At 51.1% G+C, this 16,606-nt stretch overlaps 1 protein-coding gene across 7 annotated transcripts in view; it reads right to left on the bottom strand.

Annotated features, from left to right (window-relative positions):
• Positions 1-10,769: 10,769 nt before the first annotated feature.
• Positions 10,770-16,606, bottom strand: part of LOC138753926 (piwi-like protein 2) — a 135,849-nt gene continuing 130,012 nt past the window's right edge. For 5 of the 7 annotated variants that reach the window (XM_069917493.1, XM_069917496.1, XM_069917495.1 and 2 more), the window contains 5 exons: positions 16,479-16,601; positions 14,571-14,759; positions 13,674-13,884; positions 12,033-12,119; positions 10,770-11,034 (listed from right to left, as the gene is read on the bottom strand). In XM_069917493.1, coding sequence (XP_069773594.1) covers positions 10,784-11,034; positions 12,033-12,119; positions 13,674-13,884; positions 14,571-14,759; positions 16,479-16,601 — 861 coding nt within the window. In that variant the 3' untranslated portion in view covers positions 10,770-10,783. Of the gene's footprint in view, positions 11,035-11,934; positions 12,120-13,673; positions 13,885-14,570; positions 14,760-16,478; positions 16,602-16,606 lie in introns of all 7 variants that reach the window. The other 2 variants (XM_069917494.1, XM_069917500.1) reach the window with 2 other exon arrangements.

The raw sequence follows: 16,606 nt of genomic DNA, 5'->3' as shown, positions 1-16,606 counted from the left end.
GTCATCAGGTGCCCAGACATAGACGAGGTGTTGCTCCTCCTTTTGCTGGTGGTCTCAGTCTGGCAGGGCACCATAACCACGGGAAGGGAAGGGACGAGGAATTGTAATGGGTGGCCATTGGGCATTGGGAGGTACGCGCTATTGCGGCGGCCAGAGACCAAGGTGCTGATCAAAGCGAGCCTCCAGTCTGTCCACTCTGTCCGATATCGAGGAGACCACAGCAGGAGCACCGGCTGCAGTAGATGTCGCTCTTTCCTTCTTCGCTTTCCCCCAGATCTGCTTTCACAGCTCCTGCAGACTCATGTTTCACTCCATCGTCGGATCATGGCGATGGAGCCCGCACCTGACAAAATCTCTGTTCATTCTCCCACCAGCCCAGTTCCATCTACTGAGGATCACCCGGAACTCTCCTTCAGCAGCAGGAGGCAGGTCTCTTTCCCTTTATAAAGGGCACTGACATCAAAGACTGAGATGTGCTCAACCCCCAGTGAGGTGTCACTGAGGGAACGCTGATCACCTTACACAGTGAGGGAACACTGGTCTCCTTGCAAAGTGAAGTGTCAGGGATAGAACGCTGTTCTCCTTGCGCAGTGAGGTGTCAAAAAGGAACACTGGTCTCCTTCCACAGCAAAGTGTCAGGGAGGGAACACTGGTCTCCTCGCCCAATGAGGTGTCAAGGAGGGAACTCTGGTCTTGTACAGTGAAGTGTCATGAGGGAATACTGGTCTCTTTGCACAGTGAGGTGAAAGGGAGAGAACACTGGTCTCCTTTCGCAGTGAGGTGTCAGGGAGGGAACGCTGATCTCCTGGCACAGAAAGATGTCAGGGAGAGAACACTGGTCTCTTTGTAAGTGAGATTTCAGGGAGGATCACTTGTCTCCTTGCGCAGTGAGGCAGCATGGAAGGAACACAGATTTTCTTGCACAGCTAAGTGTCAGGAAGGGAACACTGGTCTTGTATGGCGAGGTGTCAGGGAGGAACACCGGTCTCCTTGCACAGTGAAGTGTCAGGGAGGGAACATTGGTCTCCTTGCTCAGTGAGGGAATACTGGTCTCCTTGCACAGTGAGGTGAAAGGGAGAGAACACTGGTCTCCTTTCGCAGTGAATTGTCAGGGAGGGAACACTGATCCCCTTGCACAGTGACATTTCAGGAAGGGAACACTGATCTCTTCGCACAGTGAGACTCCTTGCAAAGCGAAGTGTCAGAGAGGGAACAGTGGTCTCCTTGCAAAGCAAAGTGTCAGGGAGGGAACATTGGTCTCTTTGCACAGTGAGGTGTCAAAAAGGAACACTGGTTGCCTTGTACAGTGAAGTGTGGTATCAGGAAGGAACACTGGTCTCCTTGCACAGTGTGGTATCAGGAAGGAACACTGGTCTCCTTGCACAGTGTGGTATCAGGAAGGAACACTGGTCTACTTGCACACTGAAGTGTCAGGGAGAGAACACTGGTCTCTTTGCTCTGAGGTTTCAGGTAGGATACACTGGTCTCTTTGCACATCGAGGTGTCAGTGAGGAAGACTGATCTCTTTGTACAGCGAAGTGTCAGGAGGGAACACTGGTCTCCTTGCACAGTGAGGTGTCAAAAAGGAACACTGGTTGCCTTGTACAGTGAAGTGTGGTATCAGGAAGGAACACTGGTCTCCTTGCACAGTGTGGTATCAGGAAGGAACACTGGTCTCCTTGCACAGTGTGGTATCAGGAAGGAACACTGGTCTACTTGCACACTGAAGTGTCAGGGAGAGAACACTGGTCTCTTTGCTCTGAGGTTTCAGGTAGGATACACTGGTCTCTTTGCACATCGAGGTGTCAGTGAGGAAGACTGATCTCTTTGTACAGCGAAGTGTCAGGAGGGAACACTGGTCTCCTTGCACAGTGAGGTGAAAGGGAGAGAACACTGGTTTCCTCGCACAGTGAGGCATCAAGGAGGTAACTCTGTTCTCCTCACACAGCAAAGTGTCAGGGAGAGAAAACTGGTTGCCTTGCACAGTGACATGTCAGGAAGGGAACACTGGTCTCCTTGCACAGTGTGGTGGCAGGAAGGAACACTAGTCTACTTGCACAGCGAAGTGTCACGGAGGGAACACTGGTCTCCTTGCAAAGTGAAGTGTTAGGGAGAGAATGCTAGTCTCCTTGCACAGTGAGGTGTCAAAACGGATCACTGGTTGCCTTGTCCAGTGAAGTTTAAGGAGGGAACACTGGTCTCCTTGCACAGTGTGGTGTCAGGAAGGAACACTGGTTTACTTGCACAGCGAAGTGTCACAGAGGGAACACTAGTCTCCTTGCAAAGCGAAGTATCAGAGAGGAAACATTGGTCTCCTTGCACAGTGAGGTGTCAAAAAGGAACACTGGTCGCCTTGTACAGTGAAGTGTAAGGAGGGAACACTGGTCTTCTTGCACATTTAGGTGTCAAGAAGGAACACTGGACTCCTTGTACAGTGAAGTGTCAGGGAAGGAACACTAGTGTTCTTGCACAGTGAGGTGTTAGGGAGGGAAAAATGGTATTATACAGCAAATTGTCGGGAGGAATGCTGTTCTCCCAGTACAGCGAGGTGTCAGAGCGGGAACTCTAGTCTCCTGGTGCACTAACGTGCAGGATTGGAATACTGGTCTGTGCCACAATGAGCTGTTGGGATCCAACACTTGTAGGCTGAGGGATGCACTGAGGCCTGGTGTGGCCAACTCAAATCCCCAGTCCAGGGTACTTCCCCTACAGGGCATTGAGTGGCCAAGAGTGGTGGAGATGCCACTCAGACAAGAGAGGGTAGAGTAATACTGGGGACACCTTAGTATCAATGATGTGCTAAAGGAGTGGTTCTCAACCTTTTTCTTTTCACCCATTAAGTAATCCTTTACTAATCACAGAGCACCTATGGTTTAAGGATTACTTTAAGTGGTATGTGAGTGGAAAGAAAAAGGTTGAGAACCACTGTGAAAAAGGGTTAATGTGACAATAGCAGAATGTTCAAGCAAATATGACAGAGCAATTGTGAAGATCCTGTACTGTACATAAGAGATGCTGGAGGAACTCAGTGAGTCTTGCAGCATCCATAGGAGGTCAAGGTATATAACTGACCTTCAGCCTTTTCTACCCTGAAGAAGGGCTCAGGCCTGAAACACTGATAATATATTTTTACCTCCTATGGCCACTGCAAGACCCGCTGAGTTCCTCCGGCATTTCTGTGTTTTTACTACAATCACAGTGCCTGCAGACTTTTGGGATTCACTGTGCATAGATATATATTTTATTGTGAATAAAGTTTATTTTGTTCAAAATGCCAACACCTTTGAGCACAGGTCCATTGGACAGTGAGGAGCACAGGTCATCCTTCAGGGACTGATTCAATACTCTAGTTGTGACAGTCCCAATCATCTTGTAGAATGCTCCATCATCAGAATTCACCAACACCCTCAAGCCCTTGCCTGGATGGTGGGGAGAGGAACCCAAGTGCCCGGTGCTGTAATAGCATCTTATTTTCATTCTCCTTTTGCTGAAGCTTGTATTATCATCCAATATTCTCAGATTTACAATACAATATTTATTTGTATGCAGCTAGTTTCCAACTTATGACCATAATGCGGCCCAAAGAATCGGTCGAATCTTGGAATGGACGCATGTCAGAATTTTGCCCACGCACACGAGTACTGAAGTCTTAAAGCAAACTTTTTAATTATTATTTTTTTCATTGTTCATTTGATGATAACAACTTAAAGCTACCTGAATTTGTCGATCACTCTTGGCGAACCTTTCCACATTCTGGTCCATGCTTACCGTGTTAATTGGTGTACTGGGGTCCTGGAGCTGGGTGTGGCCATCTTGATTCCTGCGCCCACGCGTGAGCCTTTGGTGCCTTCGCATATTGGACCTCAGTTGGCACAAGCATGAGTCAAGCGCCCTGACGATATTGAATTCGCCTCCTTAACTCTCGTGCATGTGCTAACTGAATTCCAATACGCAAATATGCAAACACACCACACGTGACTACCGAAGACTTGTGCATTCATACATGAATCAAGAAGGTCATGCCCAGCCCCAGGACCCCGTAAAGCTGACTATCAAGTACACACATGCCCTGAATCCCTGTTATAGTTTGTGAAATGCGACATAAACTATGTAAATTTTATATGGTTATTAAAAAATTTGGTCGTGTGCGGATGGTCGCAAGTCACATAGGTCGTAAGCCAGGAACTACCTGTAAACGTATACTTGTCCTGCATATGTATTGTCTATGTGTGTGTTGTCTGGTTGTGTGTCTGCGTGTTTTGCACTAGGAACCGGAGAACTCTGTTTTACTGGGTTCTAATTATACAATCAGAAGACAATAAACTTGACCTGTAAATCATATTCCTGCCGGGGAGAATTGCCTTGTCCCATTTTCTTGCAGCTTTATCTTTTGATTTTCTCTATCCGTATTAAATCTGAGTTTTGATTAATTTCCCCCTCAGGGCCCAGAATAACCCCTCCCCCCAGATAATGAGTTTGAAATGCACTGATCAACAAGTTCCTAATATCCCTTTAGAATTTTCCATTCTTCTATATGTGTCACACAGAGTTGTCGAACTGCCCCATGTGGGTTCACAGACCTACATTGTCACTATTTCAGGCCTGAGCCCTTCATCAAGGTAAGAGCAATAATCAGGCTTTGGCCTGAAACATTAGTTACCCTTTTACTTCCTGTAGATGCTGTGGGACCTGCTGAATTTCTCCAACACTTTTGAGTAGTGCACTACAATTATTACGTGTGCAGACTTTCCTGTTTAACCACATTCTTTCAGAGTACTAGAGTGCCACCTCACTGCTGCCTTCAACTGGTGATGTAAATTTTACCCAAAGGCATTCTTCTGTATCCTCGAGAGATTTTCAGTGGCCCATTCCTTTCTCGAACCCACTGTTGCAAATTTCCAGAACTGCATGTGGAGTACAGTTCTGGACGTTGCGCCATAAGGAGGATGTAGTTGTGATGGAGAGAATTCAGAAGAGATGCACCAGGAAGTTGACTGTACTGGGGGACGTTAGTTATAGAAAGTAGAACACTATAGCACAGTACAGGCCCCTTGGCCCACAATGTTGTGCCAACTTGTACATGGCTTAAAAAAAAATGAAAGCTTTCCTAACTCTTTTTCTTTCATCCACATGCCTGTTGAAGAATCTCTTCAATGCCCCAATTGTTTCAGCCTCCACCACCACCTCTGGCAATGCATTTCAGGCACCCACTACTCTTGTGTAAAAAAAAATACTCTTGATCTACCTTGAACCTTCTTCCCTTGGTGTTTGTTACTCCTGCCCTGGGAAAAAGATGCTGACTGTCTACCTTATCTATGCCTCTCAGAATCTTGTAGACCTCTGTTAAATCACCTCTCATTCTTCTTCGCTCCAAAGAGAAAAGCCCCAGTTCTGTTAACCTTGCCTCATAAGACATTCTCCAATCCAGGGAACTTCCTGGTAAAACTCCTCTGTGCCCTCTTCATAGCTTCCACATCCCACCTGTAATGAGGTGAGCAGAACTGAACACAATATTCTAAGTGTGGTCTCACCAGAAATTTATAGAGCTGCAACATTACATCATGATTCCTGAACTCAATACCCTGACTGATGAAGCCCAGCATACCATAGGTTTACTCAACTATCCATCACCAGATTGAACTGCAGCTGACACCTTACTGCCCAACTCTGCATCCTGTCTATATCCTGATGTAATCTATGACAACCTTCATAACTATCTACTTCTGTAACATCTGCAAACCTACTGATCCACCCCCCCTATCTTCATCCAGGTTATTTTTAAAATCACGGCAGGCCCAGAACAGATCCCTGCAGAACTCCACTAGTCACTGACCTCCAAGTAGAACACTTCCCATCCACTACTACTACTCTGCTTTCTACATGCAAGCCAATATTTTATCCACACAGCCAAGGTTCCATGGATCCCGTACCTCATGACTTTCTGAACGAATCTCATATGGGGGCCCTTGTCAAATGCCTTACTAAAATCCATATACACCACATCTACCACCCCACCCTCATTAATTTTTGTTACCACCTCAAAAAATTAAATGAGACTTGTGAGACACGACCTTCTCCTCATGAAGCCACGCTGACTATACTTGAGAAGACTGTGCTTCTCTAAATGCTCATAAATCCTTTTCTTAAGAATCTTATTCAATAATTTGCATACCACTGACGTAAGACTCATTGGTCTCCGACTCTAAAGATTCTCTCCTCTACATTTTTAAAACCATGTGACCACATTTGCCATCTCTAATCCTCCGGCACCTCCTCTGTGGCCTGGAGGATGTAAAGATCATTGCCAGAGCCCCAGCAATCTCTTCCCTCCCTTCCCATAGCAGCCTGGTCTGGTCCCGGGGACATTAATCCTAATATTTTTAAGAAGATCGAGCATTTCCTCCTTCTAAATTTCAACACGTAAGCCTGTTCTATTCTGAACTCACCTTGACCAAGGTCCTTTTCTCTGATAAATACTGAAGGTATTAATTTCACACCTCCCCAACCTCCTCTGTCTCCAGGCACATGTTGACGCCTTTATCCTTGAGGCCCTTCCTTCAATCTCATCATCCTGTTCTTCACCCAAGCAAAGACCACCTTGGGGGGATCCTTAATCCTACTTCCCCAGGCCTTCTGAAGCCCCCTTCGTGATCTCCCAAGTCCTTACTTATGTTCCCTCCTGGCTACCATATAATTCTCATGAGCCCTTCCCGTTTCCTGCTTCCTAAATCTAAGGTGGGATTTGTCAACCATGGGTCCCCTTTCCTACCATCTCTTCCCTGTCTCAGTGGAACAAACCAATCCAGAAACCCATGCCAGTGGCCCCTAAACATTCTCTTCGCTTTCTCCCGTAAACATCTGCTCCCAATTTACTCTCCCTAGTTCCTGCCTCATTTCTTCATAATTAGCCCTCCCCCAATTAAATACTTTACCATTTTGTCTGCTTTTATCCAAAAGCTCAGTGAGTTGTGGTCACTATCACCAAAATGCTCCCCCACCAAGAGATCCGTCACCTGACCAGGTTCATTACCCTGGACTAGATCCAGTACGGCCTCTCCTCTCGTCAGCTGGTCCACATCCTGTGTCAGGAATCCTTCTTGGACACACCTGACAAATTCTGCCCCATTTACCCCTCTTGCAGTCAATAATTGGGAAGTTGAAGGTATGGGGTGAGTTTGGAGAAGCTGAGTATATTTTTCTGAAGCAAAGATGAGGGGGTAACCAGGTTAAAATATATAAAATTATTAAAGAGGGAAAAATAAGGTAGAGAGTCAAACTTTTGTTCCTACCGTGTCAAAAACAAAAGGGCATAGTTTCTGACGAGAGAAAGGTTCTTTTTGTTAACACAGAGTGGTTTATATCTTGAACATGCTGACAGCCTCGTTGCTTTCCTCGCCATCTCTCACTGACAGCTGAGGTGGTGATTTCAGATCCAATTTGTCCCTTCCACCCTTAAGTGTTTCCTGTCATCAATTCCAAATACCTGGCTCCTATTCCAGGTCACTGAGGCTGCAGAGAAATATGTAGCATGCAGCGTGCTTCAGATTAGCAGACTGGAACGAAGAGATTCATAAGTCATATGACAATGCCTTTCAATGCATAAATAGATTACATCAGCAATTTTCTGTTAAACAGCATGGAACAGACTCTGACCTGGAATGTCTGTGCTGAACAGGATTCCAAGACACCTCATCAGAGTTCAGACTAGCTTTATTGAAATTCCTACCCCGACTTGCTCTACAATTCACAATCTAGAAGCTATTCCATCGCCAGCGTTGGTGCATTTACTAATTTGGCTTGTCTTTTAGGACACACAGCAAAACTTAAAACACAAAGAACCAGATTCCATGAAGTCGGACCTGAGGTTTTTGGGTCAGGAATTCCAAAGAGGAGTCCATTCAGAGAGATTAAGGGAGAGAGTTAGAGAATGCCACAGAACCTCAGGGTGACCCACAGTCCAGAAGTGGCACAGTAGAGCGAGTTTCATCCAATCCTCCCCTCTGGATCACAGACCCTGCAAACAGCATGGCCAGTGCTGGCGGCTTTAACAGTGAGAGACAACACTTCTCTGGCACCAGATTTAAATCCCACAAACTTCAAACGTGTTTTAGAAAAGCAATAAATAAATAGCTCTTGGTTTTATGGGAGGCAATGTATTTAAGTAGCATAGACTGGGCCAAAGGTGGTCACATCCCAGCCACACTGCTGATGCTTAGTCCCACGGAAAGGTGCACATCTCAGCCCAATGCAGTTATGAAGGGCTCAGGCCCAAAACGCTGGCTACCCTTTACTTTCAATTGATGCTGCACAACCTACCGAGTTTCTCCAGCACCTTGGTGTATTACACCTCGACCCACTTTAGCTCGGGTCAATGGACTGGGAAAAGCTTGACAGTGACTCTGGAGGCAGCTGGTGAGAACCTGAGTTTAAACATGGTGAGCTGTTGATCACCACCCCCCTTCCCACCACTTGCCCAGACCCCACACCCTGTTGGACATATGGTAATCCCATACCAGTACTCTGTCTCACACACTCTCTATAACATGGTACGTACAACTCCCCGCACTTTGTTGAAGCAAGTATTGCAGTAGCTTTATAAATAACTTGTGCAATTGCCCTTTGTATCAAATATATAGAACAATTGGTCTTGTAATTTGACCATAACCATCACTAGAGTTATATTTGGATGATCAATTACAGCAGGGAGTGACAAAAAAATACATCAGCTGTCAAAAGTCACAGGATCACTGCAGATTCCACCGCACGGATACTGCCTGACCTGCTTCCTGTGACCCATTGTGGTGGTATTGAGGCAGGGAGCTCTGTGGGTGAAGGCAGCAGTACAGGAAGCACAATATTGGAGCATCCTTTCTTTGGATGAACAATCAGGCATGGACTAGCTCGCACCCAGGAGGATCAGGATAGTGGGATCACACACTCAAGGGTGAATTGTCACTGGGGGAGGTAAAACGATCAACACAATTCTTGGCAGAGAATCCACCCCCCACTTTACTCCCCAAACTTCCCTTCCTCACTTTCCCAGTCTTCTTTCCCAAGGCCCTTCCCTCCTGACCCTCCCACTGCAGTGTTGCAGTTCCTACCAGATTCTACCATCAAATGGCTCCAACTCCCTTCATCTCCCACTAATGCCCACCCCACTCTGTCCTGTTGTTGTCCGCCCTGTTAACCCCCATGCCCTCCACTCAGTTAACCCCCACCCCATTAACCCCTACCCCCTCCACCCCGTTAACCCCATCCCTCTCTGCCCTGTTATCCCCACCACCCCCTCCCTGCCCAGTTAACCCCCACCCCTCTCCACCATTAACATCTACTCTCTCCGCCCCGTTAACCCCCACCTCGTCAATGCCCCACACCTCTGCCCCGTTAACACCCCCACCCCTCTCTGCCCTTAACCCTCGCTGCCCTGTTAACCCCCACCCCTCTCTGCCCCGTTAACATCCAGCCCTCTCTGCCATTAATGCCCACCCCATCTGCCCCGTTAGCCCCCCACCTCTCTCTGCCCTGTTAACCTCCACCCCTCTCTGCCCCGTGAACATCCAGCCCTCTCCACCATTAATGCCCACCCCATCTGCCCCGTTAACCCCCACCCCATCTGCCCCGTTAATGCCCCCACCCCATCTGCCCCATTAATTCCCCCACCCCTCTCCGCCCGTTAATGCTCCCACCCCTCTTCACCCCGTTAACCACCCCCCTCTCCACCCCGTTAACCCTCACTGCCTCCGCTCCATTAACCCCCACCCTGTCCACTACCTCCCATCTCCGCCCAGTTAACCCCCATTCCTCTCTGCCCTGATAACCCCACACCCCTCTCCGCCCTGTTAACACCCACCCCTGCCCCTTATGCCCAATCCCTCTACCCTGTTAATGCCCACCCCTCTCCATCCCATTAAACCCCCACCTCAATCCTGTTAATGCCTACCCTCACTGCCCTGTTAACCACATCCCTCTCCGCCCCATTAACCCCCCACCCCTCTCCACTATTAATGCCCACCCCATCTGCCCCATTAACCCCCACCCCCCACCAACCCCATCCCTCTTCGCCCATTAACCCCCCATCCCCTGAAAACCCCACACTCCTCTCCTCTCTGTTAACGGCCACCCCTGTCCCTTATGCTCACACCGTTAAACCTCCACCTCTACCCTGTTAATGCCCACCCTCACCGCCGTTAACCCCCCACCCCTCTCTGCCCTGTTAACCCCCCCACCCCCTGATAACCCCACACTCCTCCCTGTTAATGCCCATCCCTGTCCCTTATGGCCACTCCCTCTACCCCAATAATGCCCATCCCCCTCCACCCTGTTAAATCCCCACCTCTCTACCCTGTGAATGCCCAGCACCCTTGCCCTGTTAATGACCACAACCCAATTATTGCCCACCCCTCTCTGCCCTGCCCTATGCTTTCAGGGCCACACAGAGCTTTGCAGTGTTGGACCAGCTGCTCTGTGACCGAAGGGCGGGCTCCCAGGTGTGATAAGAATCTACTGTGCCCTTCCCACCGCTTCCTCCGTGACCACTCTGGAAGCTTAGGAGTGGCTGTGCGCTGAAGTCAGGATGAGGAACCAACTCACAAGCCACTCCTCAGTTCCCTTGTGCTAATTGGAGGCGTGGCAAGCCACCCGCCCAAAGCTGGAATGTTTTTGGTCGGATTTGACATGGAAGAGATTATCAATCTGAAAATCTTCAGCACACACATCTTGGACCTGTGAGTGAGCTGGAATGAATTGTTGCTAATGAACCTAACAATATATTTTGCAATTGGAGTCACCTGAGCTGTGGTAGTGTTGGGCTGCAGAGCCTGGAATTGCCAGGATCTGCTCCCAGTGCGAGGAGTCCTGCTCCAGGAGAGTGCGTCGGGCTCTGGCCTAGCCGATCTGGATTGCGCCCGAGTACATGGTGAGCAGAAGCATGATGGTGAATCCAGTCAGCAAGCCGGCATTCTGAATCCCAAACACAATCAGGGAGGTCGACTCTTCCCCGTCCTCTCCTTTGCTCACCTCGTTCATCTCGGGAAACTGTTGGGGCAGAGGGTGGGAGGTAAGATCTCTGCATGGCCCATTCTCTGGCCCTCCACACAAGCCTGCATAGCTTGCTCAAATGCTGATGCAGGCTTTGGCTGCATAAATCCTTACCAGACTGGCCTGTACAAACCCCTACGGGCCTGAGAAGACCATCCACGAACCTGCACAAATTCCCCTGGGACTTTGTAGATCACCTTTGGGCCTGCAGAGTTCACCCACTAGTCTGTGTTAAAGCTGGACAACCTACACTCACCACATCCCCACATTATAAGTGCCCCATCACAGAGATAACAGGTCAGAAATACTGCGACTTCATTGTCCCCACCATGGGGTCATCACCCCACCAATGGGATCCTCACTCCACCACCCCCACCAATGGAATCCTCACCCCATCACCCCCACCAACGGGGTCCTCACCCCACCAACGGGGTCCTCACTCTTCCACCCCCACCAATGGGGTCCTCACTCCACCACCCCCACCAATAGCGACCTCACCCCATCCCCCCCACCAATAGGGACCTCACCCCACCACCCTATCCTAACCACATCTGCCTCTCCAACCAGTTACCTGCTGCCACAGCCTCCTTATTCACCAACCTCTGTCTCCCCCCACACAAAACCTGACCCCTCGTACTCCACCCATGTACAGCCAAACCCCTGGTGCTCACCCTACACATAGCTCTGACCTGCACTTGCTCCTGCAGACAGCCTGACCCCTCACACATCCCCACATACACTCACTCCTGTGGATAGACCCTGACCCCCTGGTCCTCTCCCTACACACACCCCGTGTAAAGCCTGACCTCTGGCGCTCGCTTTTGCGGTCAGCCCCAGTATGGGCCCCGACTGTGTTCTGGCCTCGATCTGGTGGAGTCGCTGGGTCCCTGTGCTCACCATGTCTGCCAGAGCGATGTAGAGGAACATCCCACCAGCCAGGGCGAAGATCCAGTTGGGGGAGAAGTGACTACCAGCGAGGATGCCAAAAATCATACCGATATAGCAGCAGCAAGCGGACAGGAAGTTGAAGAAGAGGGCCTGTTGGAGGCTCATGCCAGCGTTCAGCAGGATCACAAAGTCCCCTGGAGGGTGAGGAGAGCAGTGTCCAGTGAGAGGTTTGGACCAGCACACACTGCCCCGGTAACATCAAAAACATCTCATCCACGTGAAATTACCTCACCAAAGTCCCCTGACCCCAACACCCCTCCCGTTCCCATAACACCCCCTGACCCCGACATCCCTTTGCCTCCTGTAACCCCCTCTGACCCCAACACCCTTCCCTCTCCTGTAACTCCCTCTGACCTCAACACCCCTCACCACTCCCATAATCCTGACGCCAACACCCCTCCCACACCCATAACCCCTGACACTGACACCCCTCACCACTCCGACAACCCTCTGACCCTGACACCCCTCCCACTCCCATAATCCCCACTGATTCCGACACCCCTCCTACTCCCGTAATCCCCCCTGACCTCGACATCCCTTCCACTCCCATAACCCCCTGACCCCAACACCCCTCCCACTCCATAACCCCCTGACCCTGACACCCCTCCCACTCCCGTAACCCCGACCCCCCTCCCATTCCCGTAACCCCCTGACCCCAACAACCCTCCCACTCCCGTAACCCCCTGACCCCAACACCCCTCCCACTCCCGTAACTCCCTTTGACACTCCTTCCACTCCCGTAACCCTGACCCTGACACCCCTCCCACTCCCGTAACCCCCTCTGAGCCCGAAACCTCTCAAGACTTCTGTAACCCCCTGACCCCGACACCCCTCCCACTCCATAACTCCCTCTGACCCGACACCCCTCACCATTCCCACAACCCTCCCTCTGTTCCCACAACCCACTCTGACCCCGATACCCTTCTCCGTTCCCACAACTCCCTCTGACCCCAACACCCCTCACTGATCCCATAACCCCTGCTAACCCTGAAATCCAACCCTTCCCACAATGCCCTCTACATTCCCAGAACCCCTTCTAATCCATCCCCTACCCATCACCATATCTCCTGCTGACCCCAACACCCTCCTGTTTCTGTAATCCTTTTGATCTTGACACCCCTTCATGTTTCCATAACCCCTCACATTCCCGTAACTTCCTGACCTGACACCCCTCTCCGTTCCAAGAAGCCCCTCCTACCCCTACAGCCTGATCCTGTAACTCCCTTACTCCAACAACTCCAGATGCAGTCAACCCCACCTGTCCTGAGACACCTCTCAATTGCTGGAACACCTTCTTTCCTCTAAACCCGACCTGTGATCCCACTCCGATCCTCACACCCCTTCCTGACTGTAACCCCTCTGAGTCCCCTACAACACTCCATGTATCTATTATCCCCCTCCGGTGCCCCACACCCCTCCCTGTATCTATAACCCCCTCCGGTCCTCTACACCCCTCCCTGATTGTAACCCTCTCCAGTCCCCTAAACCCCTCCCTATATCTATAACCCCCTCCGGTCCTCTACATACCTCCATGACTGTAACCCTCTCCGGTCCCCTACACTCTTCCCTAACTCTGCCCCTCTCCAGTCCCCTACATCCCTCTGTGTCTCTATAAACTCTTGGCCCCCCACACCCCTGCCTTCCCTGTAACCCCTGGTTCCCACACCCCCATCCATGGGTGCACAGACCGAGCTCATGGGGGAACTCCTCGCACAGGATGGCCACAGAGGTGCTGATGCCCTGGAAGACGGAGACGGTGAAGGAGGCTCCAATGGCCAGGCCGTCGATGAAGTTGTGGAGGCCATCACTCAATGTGATCATCCAGGCCAGAGTGCCGATGTCCGAGTACTGGCTGCCCTTCAGCCAGTAGCAGTCCCCACGCTGACTGCGCTGCAGGTCCTGTGGACGACACAATCCCTCAGGCAATGCAAGCCATCTTCCTGACATTGCAATATCTACCCGCACCCTCCCAGGCACTCTCCTCTTCATACCTTCCCCAACACTGCTCACCCCCACCTTCATCCCTACCCTCTCCCCCCAATGTCCCCTACCCTCACCCCACCTTCATCCCCTGCCCTCCTCCCTACCCTCTCCTCCACTCCTCATTCCCCTGCCCCCACCATTCCTCTCCTCCCCTCCATAACCTCTCCTCTACACCCATTACCCCTCCCCCAACTTACCCCCCCATACTTCAGCCCCTCCCCACACTCACTCCCACTGCTCGCACCCTCTCCCCATCTCCATTCTCCTGCCCCCTCTCCATCCTCCCGAAACACCCCTCCTCTAAATCCTTTCCAGCTGACCCATCTCCCCCACTTGCTTTCCCTCTGCACCTCATTCTCCAGCCTGCCCCACCACCTGCACTCTCCCCTCCTGACCACCCCTCCCCTCTCCCCATACCAGCATCTCTCTGACCCTCCCCCATCTGACACCCTCCCCCACATCCACCTTGACCCCTCCCGCACACCCCAGCCTCTCCACAACCTTCTGCCCCATCCCTGCTCCCTCTCACCAACCCCCAGCCTAGGACGCGACCCCATCTGCCTTCCTGCACACTGAGACCACACCCCTCTCCATCCACTGACCTGCACAGACAGGGTCCTAGTGCCCACCGCCTCTCCAGCAGCCAGGCTCTGCTGCTCACAGTCCTCGCTATGTCCACACTGGCCCAGCCGCAGATCTCCGTTCTGCAGCTTCTCCATCACTCCGTCCTCCTGCTCACCTCTGCTCGCCAGCTGCTCAGGGCAGCAGCGGCCATGGCTCTTCTCCCCACCCTGGAGGGCAGCAGGAAATGAGCTCGCCCCCGTCCTCTCTCATCCCTGCCCCGCACACCACCCCCCCCACCACACCCCAGCTGAGAACTGCCAGTGAGCAGACAGAGCGCATGGTTGCAGGGCGAAGATTCCCTGGGTTCTCTCGCTCCCAGAAGGGACTCAGGACCAAGGGCTGAACTTGCGATCCCATTCACAAGCCAGCAGGCCATTGAGCGCTGGTGTTGTCTCTCCTGGCCTCTCCGAGGGAGTGGAGCGCTCTACATCAAATGTGCCGAGCTGGAGATTTTCAATTTATTTTTTAATGTACAACACAGCAGATTTCAGCCATTCGGATAGATTTTTACATAGTAAGGGAATTGGGGGATATGGGGAAAAGGCAGGTCTGTGGAGAGGAGCCCATCATCAGATCAGCTGTGATCTCATTGATTGGCAGAGCAGGCTCGATGGGCCCTGTGACTGATTCCTGCGCCTTGTGCTTATTTAAACCCGTGCTGCCCGATTAACTGATGACCCCATATGTGTTGGAGGGTGGGAGGTAACCGGATCCCCCAGGGAAAACCCACACAGATATGGAGAGAACGTATCAACTCCTTACAACAGTGCCGGATTTGAACCCTGGGTCGCTGGCCCTGTAATAGTGTAGCGCTAACCGTCCCGCCCCAGACAGTGGAGAACTTTCAGTTCTTCGGAGAGAACACCTCCCGTGATCAGTCTGGACCACCCACGTCGAGGAGATGTCCATGGAAGTGCACCAGTGCCTCCCCTTCTCCAGAAACTGACGAAATTTGGCACGTCATCTGTGTTCCTTAACAACTTCCACAAGTTAGGGAGCATCACTGCATGGGACAGCAACTGATCTGCCTCAAGAAACTGTTCAGGCTGGACTATCACTTACACACCCCAATCCCTGCCATCAACTCCATCCTCAGTTTCTCCTGCCTTGGAAAAGAGCCAATATTCCACCCAGGCCACCCTCTCTTCATCCCCACTCTAGCATGAAGAGGATTTGCGAGGCTGAGCTCACACCATCAGTTTCATCGTGCTGTTATCAGACTCCTGAATGAACCCCACACAAGGATAATGATACTGCTGTTGCTCCATTCCTCTCAGTAAATCTACAGTGAGTGCAGGATACTACTTGACCCAATATGGCTTATTCCTCCCTCAGCGTTCCCAGAAGGGAGCACGTTGCACCTTTTCCTTGCTCTCCTGACTGGATCTGGGATCTGACAGTTGGAACAGGGAGAGATGGGGCAGCACTACAAACCCAGAGCAGTCGGAAGCCCCTGGATAACAGACAGGCCATGGTATCACCCCCTCCCTGTCTCCAGCTTCACTCCACACACACCTCTCTGGAACATCTTAAATCTGCTCCCTGTGGAACAGGGGGCTTGAATCAACAGGACCCTCTATCCAGGCCCAACAACAGGTGAATCTCCACACCAACATTCAAGCTTCTCAACTGTGACTAGTTCCCAGATGGGTCAGTCCTTACCCCAGAGCCCATTGTCAGAATTTACCCCATTCCATCAGAAAGATGGAGCCCAAAACCTGACTGAAATTAACCTGTCAAAGGATCAGAGCAATCCCCTCGACAGGTTATTCTCCCTCCCCGATAAGCAACTGAGAGGTGATGGTGGTGGGAGGAAGGGTCTCCTGTCCAATCTGTGGCTGGCTCTCCTCTGGGCTCCCACTGGCTCTTGCTCTCCCCAACTTTACCTTCTGTTTGGGTTTCAGAAGCATCTTCAGGATCTTCTCTGTGAAGAAGAAGAGATAGAACCCCCCGAAGACCACCACCGACTTCGACACATAGTCCGCCTTCTTGGGGTCAAACCCAAATGCCTATG

This window comes from Narcine bancroftii, chromosome 2, assembly GCF_036971445.1.
Source record: "Narcine bancroftii isolate sNarBan1 chromosome 2, sNarBan1.hap1, whole genome shotgun sequence".
NCBI classification, from domain to species: domain Eukaryota; kingdom Metazoa; phylum Chordata; class Chondrichthyes; order Torpediniformes; family Narcinidae; genus Narcine; species Narcine bancroftii.
The sequence above is the reverse complement of the archived record's forward strand: the minus strand, read 5'-3'. Positions and strand labels throughout refer to the sequence as shown.